The sequence below is a fragment of the Cyclopterus lumpus genome, chromosome 12, assembly GCF_009769545.1.
Source record: "Cyclopterus lumpus isolate fCycLum1 chromosome 12, fCycLum1.pri, whole genome shotgun sequence".
NCBI classification, from domain to species: domain Eukaryota; kingdom Metazoa; phylum Chordata; class Actinopteri; order Perciformes; family Cyclopteridae; genus Cyclopterus; species Cyclopterus lumpus.
The window spans coordinates 18954893-18973440 of NC_046977.1; the positions used below are offsets into that span (position 1 = coordinate 18954893).

General features: G+C 40.9%; 1 protein-coding gene across 10 annotated transcripts; it reads left to right on the plus strand.

Annotated features, from left to right (window-relative positions):
* The first annotated feature begins 1112 nt into the window (after nucleotides 1–1112).
* il6st (interleukin 6 signal transducer) lies at nucleotides 1113–16884 on the plus strand. 10 transcript variants are annotated; one of them, XM_034546318.1, is made up of 16 exons: nucleotides 1113–1220; nucleotides 1947–2028; nucleotides 2966–3274; nucleotides 3706–3853; nucleotides 4628–4785; nucleotides 4905–5059; nucleotides 7596–7758; nucleotides 8701–8780; nucleotides 9797–10013; nucleotides 10493–10663; nucleotides 11597–11698; nucleotides 13058–13204; nucleotides 13330–13470; nucleotides 13708–13804; nucleotides 14859–14973; nucleotides 15153–16884. In XM_034546318.1, the coding sequence occupies exons 2-16, from the start codon at nucleotides 1959–1961 to the stop codon at nucleotides 15753–15755; spliced, it is 2676 nt and encodes an 891-aa protein (XP_034402209.1). In that variant the 5' UTR covers nucleotides 1113–1220; nucleotides 1947–1958; the 3' UTR covers nucleotides 15756–16884. The 10 variants fall into 10 exon arrangements, with proteins under 10 accessions (XP_034402209.1, XP_034402214.1, XP_034402208.1 ...); XM_034546317.1 differs by having other exon boundaries at nucleotides 1208–1293; XM_034546315.1 differs by lacking the exon at nucleotides 1113–1220 and adding an exon at nucleotides 1228–1519.
* Nucleotides 16885–18548: the final 1664 nt, after the last annotated feature.

Sequence of the window (18548 nt, forward strand, 5' to 3'; positions counted from 1 at the left end):
GATACACTGACAAAAATAATAAGAGGGTAATTTCAATGTAGCCTCAAAAGAAACAGCATCCCACATTGTTGTAGGAACGCATTTAAGTGGTTAAAGCCTCGCCCACACCACAGGCCTTGCCGAACAACTGGCGGTAGGATCCAGAGCAGTGGAGGAGAGTGCATATCGAGCATCCTATTCTCTGTAAAGTGAGAATAAATATCTGGAACGCCTGAATTCAAGCCTGGCTGTGCTGTACACTGAACAATGCTAGACCACAAGATAAAGCACCTTTAATTATTTTTGTAGCCAAAGCACCAATAAACATTGACGCCATAAAGAACTATGTAAAATCTATGGTTGCCGAAAAAGCTGTACCACTCCCATATCACCCAATAGGGAATGGGGCCTGTGAAAGGTTCAACCAGACTCTCCTAAACCGCATATGATAACACTGTTAATGAGTACGCAGGATACGCACCGGCCTTCATCATGTTTTGCCGGCACCTGAGGATTCATGCAGACATGAGTGGTGGGCCCGGCTGCATCTGACAATACTGTAGACTGGGTTGGTAAGCCTCAGGAGCAGCTACTTTTTGCAGGCTAAAAGCAGCGGAGAGGTATAAAATACTAAAAAAACAGCAACACAATACAAGAAATTATATGAGGTGAGAGAGAAAACTACCTAAGTAGAATTTAAGTTGCATGATTACTGAAGTTTGCTGGAAAATCTATAAAATGATACACATACACTATATCCTTTTCATGATCTCTGCCTAGTGTAAAAGCCTTTTTTTGCTAGTGTGGTTTGACATATATTATTTTCTTTCAATCAAGTGTGTGTAACTGTAAGCTTTTAAAGATATTTTGCATTTAATGGTATATTCTGATACATTGTGATGTACGTTTTTACTGTAGTAGTATCAAATGTCTCTCGGTTTGAGAATAAATAATAGGCAGCCTCAATACTCTTCTGTTGGACATTAAACTCTTTACAACGAATCGATTTTTGAAGGTAAGGAAATTAAAGTAAAATGATCCCCTCCGCAATCACATTATGTGTTGTCTTCTGCTGCCAAGTCAATGCATTTATGCGCACATGCATTATTTCGTACAGGAGGGGCGGAGACATACTGGAAAACAACAGGGCGGTGGACGCGTACGTCGGAGACCGGAAAAGTGGAAACCACCGATTCGTCAGAAATGTTTGACAAACAATTTATCGGACGAATCAGTAAACAGTATGTCTTCACTGAGCATTTGCACAGACCGCTAAACTCTCACTAGTGTACCAGAGACCCCACCAGTCGAGAGGTGGGTCCATCGGTATGATCTCAGATCGTGTCAGTGTGGCGCAGCACGCGCAACATGTTGCCCCTTACGGGAAGTGTGGGCGGTCCTACCCCAGAATCACTGGCTCGGACGGGACAAAATAATACAGTTTAAATTCTTGTTTTGGCGACTTTTAGATTTTAGGAATAAATAAATATGGTATCGGTGTAACAGAGAGCACACAGGGACCAACATTGAAGCCAGTTAGGTAAGTGATAACGCCTTGCTTTTGACTGCGGAAACAACATGGCGATAACGGTAACTTGTTAATGACAGAAATGTGAGCTCTCAATGCTATCTTAAAACTGTGACTGCTATGTAACGCGACGTGCGTTTTAGCCACAGGCAAACATAGCCTGTGCTTCCTTCTTCCTTTTTTTTTTTAGCACAACGTTAGCTACCATTAGCCAACACTGTAATACACTCTTGGCTCGTGTTAACACAAGTCACGTGATCTTAGCAAAGTGAGAAGATGAGCCCTGACGTGTAGGTCAGAGGAACAGCCAATAAGTGACGTCGACGTTACTCAATGACTAGCGTTAGTTACTGAGACTAGTTACTCGGGCTAGGCGGTGAAGGACGTAGCATTAATGGCTGAGACGGAACTGACGCTAACAGTCTGTTTATGTTCCTAGCTAGTCTTCATCATGGTGTCTGAGCGAGTGCTCCAGCTGTTGGTGTTAGCCTGCATTGCCTCTTCTCTCCCTGCTCGAGCCGGTGAGTACCCTTTTCCATTGGCCCCATTTGTCTTTTAGTAGATATATCGTCGCAGTTCTCTGTTGCTGTTTGCATGCTAAATGCCTCATCTGCTGCTGGCGTGGACACAATACGTTTTAATAACACTTCAACTGTGATGTGCACTCAATCTTTCTACGTGTCACAGCAGGAAACACTAATAAGATTAATGAGATGTTCTTGGTATAGTGCATACATGTCACAATAACCATTGTTGATGCTGCTAGTTTCATCAGTAAGTATGCCATGAAAATACATTGAACCCACCTGCTTCTTAAAGCTGATATCTGTGGAGGAAACTAACAACGTTATGCTTCCATTAATTTTTTTCTCTCAACAAGGCACATTGTTTTATCAATGAGTCCTAACAAATGTAATGGAGGATAGATTCCCTACTTGGCTAGTCAAGTCTGTGGTGGAAATTATTGTTCCGTTACCTTGTGAGAAATCAAAAGTACTTTAAGTCTTATAACACTTTATTACCAGAACAAGTTTACAAGTAATCAACCATGAGCCAAAGTACAGACAAGTCTTGAAACATTCAGCTGAATGGAACAGGAATCTCTGAGCCTTCAAGTAAGGTTGTCAGAAATTACTGCTGTCGTTCAGTTCAAGATCTCCATCCTTTTAGCTTACAGAAGCTCAGGAGACAAATAACTGTTTGATCTACTGGAAAACAGGACGAGTTCAAAGACTTTTCTTTCTCTCTGTACCTCTATAATCGATATGTTTGGCTTGTGCCCACTAAGATGAACCCAGGACATGTCGGTCATCATTGGGGTTCCGAAGCTGACTTGAACCCATCCTAGTTCTTTAGACACATTCAAACACATGCAACCATAAATGGTATATCAAAGAAGTTGCAGGTTACCGTTTTCTTCATTTGATGCTGTTTTTTGATAGCCTTGTTCTCCTTCAGCTTCAGAAGACAACAGCCATTTGTTGATAGCCCCACAGTCTCCAAATCTAGAGATCGGGACCAACTTCACGGCTACATGCATGATCATCAACACAGACAAATTCACAGCAGATGACCTCTACTGGAATCTGTCTCAGGCTACTGTATCCAGAGACCAATACACCAAGATCAACGAGTCGGCTCTCAATGTCACTGTCCCCATCATCGGTGAAAAGTCAGAGTGGTTATTTTGCCTCTGCAAGAAAGTGTCGCCCTATTTTGCCTTGAACAAAGACAAATGTATTCACGGGATCTACCTTACGAAAGGCTGTAAGTTTGTGTTGTCAGGACTTCAAAATCTGAAGCTGTTTTATAACCACCTGTATTTAATAATAATTTATTAATGCAGATTTTAAATGAGGGCAGGTATTACTCAAACTGTCTGCTGTTAACATCCTGTTTTTCATTGACCAACTGTGACACTGATGTGGACGCTTCTTAAGTATATTCGGTGTGTTCGGTTCTGTTCGGAAGGAAAGAATAATGTCGTTTGAGCTTAAAAGCAACCTGAACAAATCGTACACAAACTTATGTGATTTAAACGTAACCTCACTTTTAGCTTTGACTTTTTAGCTTTCTCAAATACATTAATAGCTGTCTCATTAAAAGAAGGTACACATGTAGTTTTGTATATTTTAAAAAATCCTTCTCTTAAAAAAAATTAAGCAAATAAAATGTCTGTATGTTTGTCTCCATGTCAGATCGTCCGGGGAAGCCTGAGAATCTGTCCTGTCAGGCCGTTCAGGAGACTGAGTACATCTCGACAACCATCAGCTGCAAGTGGGACCCGGTCGGACATCAAACCACAAATGTCCCTACGTCATACACACTGACTGTCGCAGTGTTGTTGTGAGTTTACCCCTAGAAGTTTTTATTAAACCGTAGCAAAGGGATTGATGTTTTGTTTTTTAGGTTGTCTGTCATTCCCAGGGACGGGATATCTCAGGAACGCCTGGAGGGAATTTCCACCTGGACTTGAGGATGATTAATCACAGTATTTTATTTGATTCATAAAATAAATGCTACATTTGAACTGAATGTTGTCACAAGTGCAACAAACCACACCTTCGCCGTTGAACCCATAGAGGCCAGTGCAGTGCAGTTTTTCTTCCTTTCCGAAATCAAGTGGGTTCCCCCCGTATGTCATACATTTTTAAACTCCAACAATAATGGTCAGTCAAGGCACAGAGATGATTCAACTACAAGGTACATTTTAGGTTCAGTCACTGCTGCACCTGGTGAGAGAACTGACACCACTGCTCTCTTCCTTGGTATTGTTTCAAGCAATCACCCTTCATCATCAAACAGGTGAAGCCAGCAGTGTTCCATTCCATTATCCGAACCGCTTATCCTGTTGAGGGTGCTGGAGCTGATCCCAGCTGACATTGGGCGAAGGCAGGGTGCACCCTGGACAGGTCTCCAGTTTAATCTCAGGGCTCATATAGAGACAGGCAACCATTCACGCTTACGGGAATTTTACAGTCCAATTAACCTACACTGCATGTCTTTGAACTGTGGGAGGAAGTCGGAGAACCAATATTGGAATATGTAAAAGTGCATGAAAAGTTTTGGAAGAATAACATTTGTATGTATCTAAACGGTATTACAATCTTTTGTCAACAGTTCTACAACCTATAATGTGTCAACCCAAGAAAACCATGCCATGGTGCATTTTGTGTCCAGTTTCCCCACTCATATGATGCTGGAGATCTGGGTGGAGGCACACAATAAACTGGGGAGAATAGAGTCCGAGCATTTGAAAGAGGATGCCGGCTGGTTTGGTAAGTCAGCGTCTTCATGTCGGCTTGTTCTGGTCTAAGTCTGGTCTATGACCTCTACACACCAGTCCCCATGCTGAGATGTGACTAATGGAAGCAGCTTGTTGTGTCTTGTGTTACAGTGAAAACAAACCCTCCATCAGACGTCAAACTCATTTCAGAGAAGAGTTTCCCCACCTCCCTTCTGATAAACTGGACTCATCCTATTCCTAAAGAATATCTGAAACTAACATATCAAATAAGATTCTGTCCAAATGGATCTCAAAGTTGGACATATGTAAGTATGTTTTTTCTTATTCTAATACATACTCATGATATTAAACCCCCAAAAAAGCAGGTGGTTCCCATTTAAGTTTCATCAGTGAGTCAATAGCACAGCCTTGGCCTGGGGCCCCGTTTTTGAATCATCTGAGGAAAAGTCTTTCACTGCACTCGATGGCCGGACGGTGAGAACATTCAGCTCCATCACGGCCAGGTTTTCACAATGGAAAAACATCCTCATTGGCTTGATCATATTAGCTGATTTTAGATGTTAAAAATAGTTATCTTAGTAGTACTTACAAATACAATCATTTTGGTTTCTGTTTTATCCACACAAAAAGGTTATCGCCCACTCCCACCAGCATTTAGTTTCATTTTACCCATGCTTTAATGAAATCCATTTTTTACCCGTTAGCTGGTGCGGGACTCTGCACTGGATAAGGCTGTTGAGAGTCAGTAACAGTCAGATGGCTGATGAATAACTCAAGCAGATTCTCATGTGGCCAATGATATTAGCATTTATTCAAAATCCATTATGATGTGCTGGAAATACACAGAGTAAATTAATAATGAGGAAATAAATGAAATTCCTCACATCTTTTCTGTTCTCACATCACCAGTATGTTTAAGTGACACTTTGAGAATTTAGCTCAAAGCATTACTGTAGCTAATCAAGTATAGGCTCACAGAGCATCGCTGTAGATCAGTGGTCGCCAACCCATCGATCGCGATCGACCGGTCGATCTCGGAGACGTTCCCTTTAGCTCTCCAAAATAAAATGAAAATAAATTCAGAAACGCATTGTTTCTCATTCTCGAACATTTTCTGAAGTGTCTTCTGAAATGTTTTCTTACGGACTTCAGAAGATCAACGTCAGAAAAGATCTCTGATCGCCTGATTCATGAACGCCTGAAAATGGGTTCTTCCACAGCGGAAGTGTTCTCAGCTGTGGATGTACGAACGTAGTCCGCCGTGGTGCTACAGGTGGGGCGCAGGGGGACATGCAGAAACTTCAGTTGATAAATACAACATTAATATTGGTAGTTCATCCAGCCTGCTCATTGCAAATGTGTTTTTTCTTGTTCATATTGTGTGTGGTTAACAAATAATGTACTTTTTATGTTGCACTGAAATTAAGTCATTTAGTGTCAATTTGAAAGCTGCACCAAAGTGTTTGATTTCATTCAATTACAATGAGGCCAAATAAAAAGCCTCAAGTTGTAAGTCCAGTCTGGACAGTGTTTTTCTCTCAACGCCTCAATAGATAGATCTTGCCTGTCACCAAGGCAGAGGTCAGGGATCTTGGGCTTAAAAAGGTTGGTGACCACTGCTGTAGACTGTCTACAGATGTCTCTGTTCTGCTTCTGACAGAGTAGCCGCTCAAGGTGTGTTTGCTGCCTCTAGTGGTTGATGCATGTGTCATCCAGTAATCACCGCAGGTGCACCTTGATGCCCCAGGACTGAAATCCTCACCCCCAAAAGGACTCCGTGTGTCCTTGAATTCCTGAATGAAACTTTGAGGAAAAAAGCAGAACTATCTGAAAACATCGGTTTACAAACTATCACGCAAGTAGTGCAGCATAATCTGGTCCCATTTATCCAGTCATAATATGCTCACTACTAAACACAAGCATCCATCTTTGCAAAAGTCATTTGCACGAGATACAGGGCCTTCCAAAAGTATTCAGCCCTCCTGCTGGTTTTCCTATTTTGTTGCATTACCACCTGCTATTAAAATAGATTTTATTTAGATTTTTGTAATGGACCGTCACAAAATGAATCCATTATTACAAAAGCCAAGAGAGGACCAGAACTCAGGGACCAGACAAGAGGACACAACGAGTCTGTCCACAGAAGCACTGAAGCTGGGCTTCATGGAAGAGTGGACAGAATAAGACATTGCTTTATTTTATTTGACTAATTCTGACAAATAAAATAAATAAAAATCTATTTTAATTCCAGGTTGTAATTCAACCAAAAATGAAAAACTCTAAATGTGACCTGATTTTAAATGCACACATTAAGCAATCGTCTGTTTTCATATAGTTTTTAGTTGTTAAATGTCATCTGTAATATTACTTTCAATGTATCATGTGCATATGATGTTTTTATTACTTTTTAGATATCATTGCCAATGATTTGGCACACTCAAAATCATGCACAATATTACTTTTCTGTTTCAGTTAATGTATATGACTAAATCTATCTTACTTTTCTTGCCATCTATTAGGTACTGGTTTTAGTATGACTTTTTATTAATTCCTCTTATTTATACTTTTGCTCTATTGTTTGTTCTTATGCTTCTGTTGTAATTGTTGATCAATCTCTGGCACAATAATTAAAATAATGTCCTTAAAGTCATCTTAGCTCAAGGGCTATGACTGTAATGTCAGCGTTAGTCATATTCATGTGTTTTTTCTGCTTTTGCCAGGTCCATATTTTTGTGTTATTTTCTACGTGTTGATGCCTGGTCAACTGACAAGTTTGCCATTTGTCTTTTCTAATAATGAGTTGACCAAATCAATAAAAGAGTGGTGTTCTATGTCCTTTAGGTACCTCTTGTTGACACTGCCATGGATATACAATCCTTCAGACTCCAGAACCTTCAGCCAGACACAGTATATGTCACTCAGGTGTGCTGCAAAAACAGTAGAAATGGATCTGGTTACTGGAGCAACTGGAGTACCAACGCTACCGTGAGAACATCGGAGGACCGTGAGTTTTATGGCATGGCATTTGTGAAATTGTTTGACCACCGAATACAACGATTGTGTTAAAAAACAAGAACGGTATTTTAAAAATATCTGTTCTACCCGATGGACACAATAGCTGTATTTCCAGTCACATAAAATGCTTTAAAATTCCTCAACTGCAGAAAATGTCTTTTTTCACTCGCTTGAGGTAGTTGGTGGGTGAGGCGCAGTGGCGTTGTAGCGAGCACTGTGGCCTCACAGCAAGAAGGGCCTGTGTTTCGATCCTAGGCTGGACCGTCTGCATGTTCTCCCCATGCCAGCTTTGCTTTTCTCCGACATGACATGCAGCTTGGGTTAATTGAGGAGTAAATGTGAGCGTGAGTGGTTGTCTCAATATGTGGCAACTCTGGATAAGTGCCTCATAATGGATGGATAGTAGCTGACATGAAAGACCCCTCTTCCTGTTTTTATCGTACGTGGCCAAGCCGACTGTGTTTCCGGTTTGCAGCCGAAAGCTCCAAATACGATGCAGTTACTGAGCCTAATTTTCATTTCTTTTTTTGCAACTTTTCAAAAAGTTTGTTTGAAATTTGCTTGACGATTGAATGGAAACAAGGCTGGAAATAAGGCTAATATGAGTCCTTGAGACCTTCCTTGCACTCAGCCAGTACTTCACTGACATCAGTGTCTGCTGAAGATTTGCATTGTTTAAAGTAAGCACCAAATGTGCTTTGACTGTCAGTGTGCAGCCCGGTAAACACAAACGCAACCGCATTGATCAATAACCATCAGATGACACAAATATTTAAAATGTTAATTTACCGTGGTGAAAGGACTTGCTGAACCGGTGAATCTGCCCACTGCAATGTTGTAATGTTGATGTGTAAGATATGGTATGATGATTTATGTTATGTTGTTAAATGAGATATTTAGGTTTTAGCTTTTCTTTTCTTCTTTGTCCTAGGACCAGGTAAACCGGATTTATGGAGAATCATTGCTGAGGGTGACGGCATAAACGAACGACGAGTGCAGTTTATTTGTAAGGTAAATAACCACATCACATTCCATTTAACTCCCAGAAATGAGTCGAACCACTGATCTATCTCTGGCGAACATGTTACAGACATGACACAAATTCATATCTACACTTCCTGTTCCATTTCAAAATAATGGCGTCTTTCTGTGGACGGAATCCCTCATTTGTTAATGAGTTTTTTATTCAGAAATATTTGCAGGACAGTATTGTGGAAAATGCTACATAAATTAATAAAGTACCGGCTTTTGATAAATATAAATGAACAATTTTGGTCTATACACTTACATAACTGTTTCCCAGAGAAAACTCAAATAAAAAGCATTTTGCTAAAGAGATCTCAATAATATGAAGTAAAAGTAAAAATGTTGTTTATTATAAGGCCTTTACACCCCCCTGCTGTATATAGGCCTCACACTCAGAGAGGAGAGGAAAAAGACCCATTACACCCTATAAAAGGGTAAAATATTTGATATTTTTCAGAAAAGATTTCCCTGAATAGTCTAAAAAATAAAACAACATCTATCCTAATAAACAACTATTATAAATGCATGCATGGTATTTGATGGCATATTCCCTCAATGTGGGTAACAAAGGGAGTTGTTTACAGCTTGATAAATAAGCAGAACAATTTAAACAGAGTTTTTCCTGATCTGATGTGAGGTCCTGGGACAGGGATGTCGTATGTGTACAGATTGTAAAGCCCTCTGAGGCAAATTTGTGATATTGGGCTATACAAAATAAACTGAATTGAATTGAATATCTCACTCCCAACATAGAGCTTCTTTTATAGGTAGACAACTCTGTGTTGATTGAATGGGTTTTTAATGCAAAGTTCTGAACATCGGGGCCAGCCTTATCCTTTGAAGGATAAGGGGAGTAAAGGAGAGTTTTGGGTCATAATTGAAAGGGCCTGAATGCAATACGCACAATGCCATCACATTAATAGTAACCAAAACAATGTTAAAAAGTTTTATTCTGAGTTGATGCAGAAAGGGAACAATGTGTGTGACTTTGTTTCTGCCAGGATCCTGTATTGGCCAATGGGAGGATAACAGGATTCAACATAAGGATTCAAGACCAAAAGGTTCCCAGTCCAGTCAACCGGTCAGAGAGCGGCTCTTTCACTATCCTTCAACAGATTCACCTGGCTGACAAGAAATCTGTCAAAGTATACGTCACCGCTGACAATTCTGTTGGGAAATCTGTTGAGGCATTGTTGGTCATCCCAGAAAAATCACATGGTAGGTGTCCACGGTGACACTCTCAAGGCACCTACAATGTGTCATCTAAACCGCTGCATCTATTATATTTAGTGCTGCAACACTATACACCACTGGCATATGTACATAAAGCTGTTTTTTTATGTTTACATTTATTGTCCAGAGTTTTTATCATGAGGACCTACTGATCTGTGACCATCATGTGTTTTCTTTGATCTTTCTGTAAATGCTGACCCCTTGTGTCTTAAATGAACATTGCGTCCCCACATTTTCAGTTCTCAGTGTACTTTTGCTATGATCGTAACTATCTCTATTATTTACAGGATGTGTCATTCCTACATTAAGCATGCCACTACCCACCCCATATTAAAGAAAACTATAGTCTTATATCAAAACTACCTTTTCTATCAAAGATCTGAGAGACGGTTGTGGCCAACCAACTTACTGCTTTCAGCTGCAGGCTGTACTGTAATCAGCTGCTAACTGTGTGTGTGTTCCAGAACTCGCCCCAGTTGGAGAGCTGAAGGTGTGGCCCCAAGGGGGCCGACTGTGGTTGGAGTGGAAACCCCCGAACAGCACAGCTCTGTCGGAGTACGTGGTGGAGTGGGTCAGTGGTGATCAGACGGACTGGCAGAGGGAAAATAGAAACACCAGGCGCACTGCCATTAAAGGTCATCTTGTTTTCTTTCCAACATGCCTCCAAAGTGTTATGTAATCCAAAAGATGTCCTCATTGAGAATGAACCTCACACTATCTATAAAGTAGTGCCAAGTGGCTGTAACTAGTTGTGTTCTTCCATCATGGAATTGTGGTCCGCTTGGATGTACACAGTTGCAATAGCTTCAAATAATGATGCTATAGGGAGTCTACTATATTAGGCAATGAAAACGTAATCACTTAGTGATGCTTTTTTTTCTGTTTGAGTGGTGGGACCAGGTACCTAAATAGAAAACACCAGTGATTACGCTAAGACACACTGGATCTGTCCAGGGAGAGGAACATGTCTACAATTAGTTAATTTTTAATTTAACTGGCTACCAATTGTTGGCCTTTGGTTGCCATCAGTGGTATCAAAAAGGTGATAAGGGGATCTAGATATTGAGGGCTGTGGATGTTTTTCACTGCAGTGATGGTGAGGTGAACTCGACTGGTGAAGTGGTTATCTGCAGCTCAGAGCCACCAGAGTCTGAATCATGGATCCTTTCTGTTCCGCGGTGCATTTGCAAACGTTCTACCGTTCCAGTCAGTCTTTGGTTGCCACTCATTTCCATACAGTATGAAAACCAATGAACAGACTCAGAAACCTACTTATGTTGTGTGATCCATCAGTCAACATCAAAGTCTGCGTTCATATTCAGCATGGTTATGTAGTTTTTCTGCAGATCGCTGCACTGCATTATGTCTGAATGTGTAAATCCAAGCTGACACAGCTTTCCTCCATGGAAGAGCAAACTGCTAACAGCCACCCTTCTAGCCCACAGGGTGTCATAATCAAAAGCTGGATTTGGGTTGAGTCTCACTTAATTGATACGCTCTAAATTCATCGGTTTCTACAGGCTTTACTTTCTACTAACATTTGCTTCAACTCCCAATGTAAAATCTAGGCAACCTTGAGAAGTTTGTTTGCTACAACGTGTCTGTATATCCTATGTACTCTGGACGGACTGGGAAACCAGCAAGCACAGCTGTCTTTCTGGAGCAAGGAGGTATGATAACACATATACACACACACACACATCAGTGACTCATTGTAAGTAGTGAACCATTTTTAAATTATTGTGAGTATTAAAATCGGCGTCCTCTGGCCGTAGCGAGCTCAACTCGTTTCCTACTCATCCAAACTAAGATATTCCATTTCCAAAAAAGTGAGACAGAGAAAATCAACATAGTTTGAAGCTAATAACTGTGGGGTTTACAGAAGATACACGTCATATTTAAATCAAATATATGTTCAATTACAATACAGTTTCATTTTGTCTTTAACTGAATGAATTGTTTTTCATCAATTTTCCATGCTGCATTCAAATCAAACAGAGTGAAGAGGTTCAGTGTTGTCCAGCCAATATTACTGTACAGCTCTGTCGTTAGTTTGCATGAGGAGGTGCAGTGGAGACGGGAGACGTGTTGTCCATGCAATACTCCTCTTCACTTTGCTCTCAAGGAACAGGAATATTCATTCAGATGTTCAACACAGAAATCTAAAGCGTTGTCATTCAACACATTTTTCAGTAAATGCATTCATAAAAAGCAAATGCATATCATGAACTGTATTCTTTTTCACCATATGCTGAGTTGTTTCCATTCATGCAATTGACATCTTCCATAGCATGCTGCCTGATTAACTATGTTGTTTTCTTTTAATGGTTAATTATAATCAATTTAATGTTGATTATTGTTGTTAGTTAAGGTTCTGTCTTATATTTAAAGATGTTTTTTTTGTTATTGTTTCGAGACATTTGGCCAATGTGCCACACAAAATGTGAGTGTGCCCACTGAACAGTCTCAGGGTCTCTGGTTGGCCTCCCATCGCATTCACGACTGAGAGGAAGAGCCTTTTCACAGCCGGCTTTAGGCTTGTTCAGTTGGCAGAAACAAAACCTCTACAGCTAACCCGACATATCTATTCTTTATACTCTGAGTGAAAGTTAAGAAATCACAAGCAAAGCAAATGTCACATTTGACAACAAACACCACGTGTTGTCCCATTTTATCCTATTTTTCTGTGTAATTGTAATATTCACCACTAGATTGCTGGCTATTAGTATCATGTTGTGTAATGACGGTTTAATCTAAAAACATATTGTGTGGCTGATTATAATGATAAAGCTTATTTATACAACACGTAAAACTATAAAACAAGCAACAGCAAGTGTTTCACAGGCAGAAAAGAACAAAGGATATCACACAATGCAGATACACACACATTTCCGCATTCATGTATATATTTACATACTCATATAAATAAATCTGAACGAGGTCTGTAAACTACAAGTAGCCTACAGGTCGGATCTAACAGGATGTCACTTTTTCTTTGAGCCTCCACGATGTTGCTGTGTTTGTTGCAGCTCCGTTGGAAGCCCCCGCAGTTCGATTGAATGGTAAACCAGGCCATGATGAGGCGGAGCTGGTCTGGAAGGAGCTGCCTCAACGCAGACGGCGAGGCTTCATCACAAACTACACCATATTCTACACAAGTGCAACCAAAAAACAGAGTATGTATCTCTGACATGAATAGAACAACACAGCTGTCTATTTAGTGCCGAACCACAGGAGTTGTTTTCCTGACGGTACCCAAACGCCTCTCTCATTTGCTGATTTCTGTTTTGCTCATTTGCAGAAATAACCGTGCCAGCTGACACCACCTCATACACTCTGAAGTCATTGACGGGCAACACCAAGTATGACGTGTGGATAATAGCCTCAACCATCAACGGCTCCACCGCCAGCTTCAATCACTCATTCACCACTCTGAAATATGGTGAGTGGAAACCTTGGTCATATATATATATATATATATATATAGATCCTTTCAGCAGTGGAGAACGCTTTGTTTTGAGGTCTATTACTTGCTAGACTTGCACAAAAAATTGTTCACACATGCTTACAAACATGTTGATCTGCTCAACTTATTTTCACTTATTGTGGAGACTGACCTGGGTGTTTTTTCTCTGCTCCTGGCTTGTTAGTAGCATGTTGTATTCTCTGTTTCCCTCAGCACCAGGAGAGATGGAGGGCATTGTGGTCGGCGTGAGCCTTGGCTTTCTGTTCATTGTTGTTGTGACCATGCTGCTCTGTGTCTACAAAAAAGACGCGTAAGTCAACTGAACACCAAGCCTTTGCTCTCAGAGCCAGGTTTGAAGCCCACCACGAATGTCTATGACGAGATATGTAGGGTCACCATTAGAAGAAATTGGCTGCGGCCTGTCCCTCCACATGTTGGCAGGCTTTTCATCACACTAGTGTGTGGTCATTCATAACGTCTGTAAACCCTCCAGTCCTCAGACCAGTAAGAACTGGTCCATCTAGAGCAGGGGTGTCAAACTCATTTTCACCATGGGCCACATCAGCATCGTGGTTGTATCTGTAACACTGTATAAATGTAACTACTTACAAATGTATTCTTGAATTACTGTCTTTCAATTCAGTTCATTTTGTATAGCCCAGAATCACAAAATTCAAATTTGCCTGGGAGGGCTTGCATCTTTGCATTTGATAATTGTTTATTCAACAAATATTGTACACACATTTATATGAATGTAAAACTATATGTAAGCAAATTTCTCTGTTGTAACATTAATCCAGTTAATTTAGGGTTAAGAAACCCACATTACTCTATCAAAGATTAAACCCACGTTATTACATTAACTTCACAAATAATCCGGCGAGTAAACTCACGCTAGTAAAGCAAAGCGAAAGTTTGCAATGCTTTTGGTGTGAATGCAGCATTAAGGAGTGTAAATAGACGCTGCATAAGAAATGACCTTTTAGAAATAAAAGCACAGGATTTATTTCTTAATATTTATTTTTTGCCTCCACGGGCCACATAAAATGACGTAGCGGGCCGGATTTGTGTACCCTGACCCTAAGCCACAGGACTGTCCACAGTTTTAACTAGTTACCTGTCCATAGCAACCAGAAGGAAAAAGTGAATGAAAATGTTTTGTAAGTTCTTATGTGGACTCTTGTTCGCTCTGGAGCCACTGTCCCTATATATATATATATATACTGTCCCTATATATATATATACTGTCCCTATATATATATATATATATATAGGGACAGTATATATACATACATACATACATACATACATACATACACACACACACACACACATAACCCTCAGTGTTTCCTCTCATCCTTCAGGATCAAAGTGAATTTTTGGCCCCGGATTCCAGACCCTGGGGAGAGCACCATTGGAAACTGGTCTCCTGATTATCCTTTGAAAGTGAGGAGTCCTTTTGAACTGACACACATAAGGGTGACAGCATGTATAGTATTCAATATGCAAAATCAACATCCTATAACAGTGGTTTCCTTATTCTCACCACGCCATCCCTGCTCTCTCTGTTAGCACACACCGCCTCACTAGTGAAACTGCAGTCAGTTTTCAGTCTGACTATAAGTAGGCTTTTCTTTTCAACTTGTCCTCCTCTACAGGCAGAGAGACCAAAGGAGAACGGTCTGTGTGGTGTCAGTGTGCTGGATGTGGATGTGTGCGATGGAAAATGCGTGTTTGAGGAGGACAAGGCCAGTCTGCCTCTGAAGAAGGACAAGTATCTGTCTGAGGAGCACAGCAGCGGCATCGGGGGCTCCTCCTGCATGTCCTCACCTCGCCAAAGTGTGTCCGACAGCGACGAGGGCGGCGACATGGCCGACACCACGGCCAGCACCGTTCAGTACTCCTCTGTGGTGGCCTCCAATGGCTACAAGGGTCAGACCCCCAACTCCCAGCCCCAGCAGGCTATTTTTTCACGGTCCGAGTCCACGCAGCCCCTGCTGGACTCTGAGGAGAACCCAGACACGTTGCTGCAGGATGGCAGCAGACAGTCCCATCGTTTCCCCCGAAGGCCCTGCTCCACACACACTGCGGGGAGCGATGACGGCACCAACCCTGGTGACATCATGGAGCAGCAGGGGGCGCTGGAGTCTCTGGACTTCTGTCCCCTGGAAGAGGACTGTGAGCAGCCGACGGCAGACGGCCAGTCGGCGGCACCGGTCTCCAACTACATGCTTCAGCTGGGAGGCTACAGGCCACAGTAAGAGACCTAGGTGTGTCATCCTTGTGAATGCTTCTGTGCCTTTTGTTAAAGTGGCAATAGGCAAGTTGTTGGCTTATCATTACAAAGTAAATGTTGATTGCACGATGTAACGGCTATAGAATAATGTTTCCATTGATTCCCCATAAGCCTGGAAATGGCAGACAGTGGATCAACTGCAGTAACTGGAAAGCAACTGTCCACAGCTCTTTTCCAATGATAGTTGGTAGCTCCAACGTCATACCAAGCCCCCAGGAAGAGCGCTGGGCTTCCGTCATGTGCAAACAATTCTTATTGTTTCCCATGGACTTACATTGGACTTCCTAGTAGGAACCCTTGAATGGCCCTTATTTAACGCATTCAGTCCTAAAAGTTCTAAAATGCCTTAATAGTTGAAACCAGTTATTTTCCTTCCTCTGTGCATGTGAATGAGATCGAGACAGGATCAAGGGCTGGGAGGCGGGGCTAAAGGCAACAATGTTTTTTCATGCTCTATGGATCCGGGGTTCTGGAAGATCCATACATTTTCATCATTCTATACTCAGAAGTCAAATGTTTTTTGCTTCATGCGCCACTCAACTTTCATAGGAAAGAACGTCATGCCAGTTCTCTTTATTCAACATTTGCTCATTTTCATATCGTTGACATAGTGGTGCATTCATTTGCATAAAGCTTACCCCCGTACTGCTGGCAGAAGAGCCTGTGATCACTCTAAACCGATTGAATGGCAATATGTATTTGAAAATGTCTTGCTATTTTTTTTTCCCATGATGGTCGGATAGTTGCCAGTTCTCAGAAGAAAAATGCAAGCAATCCTGTTATCTTTGCAACAGCATCAGCAACAATAATAGCATTTGTAAATGCTAGCGGGGATTTGAAAAGTTGTCTATTGCCACGTTAATGTCACAATATTGTTTTCAAGTCTTTGAAGCAGTGAAGAGTCGTTTACATGTGACCAAGTGTAACTATTTCCAGATGCTTTGGGAGAGGACTCTTTAAGGGGAATTAGAGCTTGCAGCGGTAGTTTACTAGCTTTGCACTTGCATAGAAAACCTCCACAGCCACATCTTCGTAGTAAATAATACCCAAAACATACTTGCACATGTATCTTCAGTAAATGTTGCGTTTGTGGACAACAGTTTCAAGAGTGATGGGATTGAGGATGAAGGCGTCTTTGATTTGTGCCTCTGTTTCTGTTTGCTGTAGCGCCCTCGTGTGGACGGGTTGACCTCTGCAGGGGCGTTACAAGCTGGTCACCCGAGCATTGTCACCTAAAACACATGGAGTGTGTTCTCGGTTTAAGTACATAATATGTACATGAATGTCATCATGTGACAAATGACCAGACGCTAAAGAGAGTGACATTTCAGTTGACACTTAAAGGCCACCGTAGTTCTCTACACGCTTGGGAAGGGAGGTCAACCGGATGCAATCGGTAACCTCACCACTAGATGAATCCTGTTAATCCTACACGATGCTCCTTTAACTGCCTTTGAAAATAAATTAAAAAAAGGAAACGAAAAATGTAATACATATTTGAGTAATGTACGGTTTGTAGCTCTTGTGTTAATTATTTAGTCTGAGGATCACTCTACTGCTTTATGTGGTCTTCAATGAAGCAAAAGGGGCTCTCGTTACAGCCAGCGTGAACGGTCAGGTTCACATTGGTTACAGTGGTCATGAAAATCGATCACTGAGTTATAATATATTCACTTTTTTTCAAAGCATTTCAATATGAGCTGTCCAATAGGTCATGCAGTTTGTTACCTGCTGACACAGTTTAAGGGTTTTCCTGTTTTGCTGTAAATTAAATAAATGTTTTAACTAATGTGTTGTCAGCTGGTTTTATTGTGCTTAAGACTCGTGAACTTGTCTGACAAAAGATGAGGAAGCCTTTTTCCACCAATAAAAGAAAGAGAATGAAGGTTCTATATTGATACCAAGGCGAAATGTGGACTTTTAGCATGGGTGAAAAACTAATAATACACCGCATGATAAAAACTAAACATTGATGAGAAAGTTATCACTAGATATAGTGATAACTTTCTCATCAATGTTTAGTTTTTATCATGCAATGTATAGAGATATAATGTAGTATAGTGAAAACTACTTATGTATGAATTAAAATTTAAAAATACATTACACATTTGAAGCAGCACTCAAACCCTTTACATCTAAAGGTCATTTGGGTCGCGGAGGATCCATTTTTGCCGCTGTTGTGCTTTCAGAGCTCAGCAACATATTAATGTTTTTATGAATTGTTAATTAGCTGTAAGAGTACAAGAACCAAGAGTACATCTCATGTTTACCTAACCAGTGGGGCAAGCTCACATGCACTCACATGCCCTAAAAGGCACTAACATGCACGACAAGGCATTAACAAGCACTAATTTTCACTCGCATGCACCAAAAGTCACACGGCAGGCCGGCTATGTGAACGGAAGAGAAGAGAAGCTGTGCTAACACACACACACACATACTAGATATTTACATAGATGATAGTTATTGATGAGGAGAAATTAATTATGTGAATGTTGAATACAGCTCCTTCAACCTGTCACCCTATTAGCTAATTGAGCTTTATTTATGTGTGTGACATGATGGACAGTTGTACCATGTTAATGGTTAATACACCTCTATAATCATTACCTCATAATAACAACACCCAGCTGATTAGAACTAACAGCGGATTTATTTGATGGTGGAAATGTATTCTTGACTTTTGACTCGACTGTTGATTTCATTATTTGACTTGAATATAATATAGTATTACACTGTGTGAAACAAGAGACTCGGC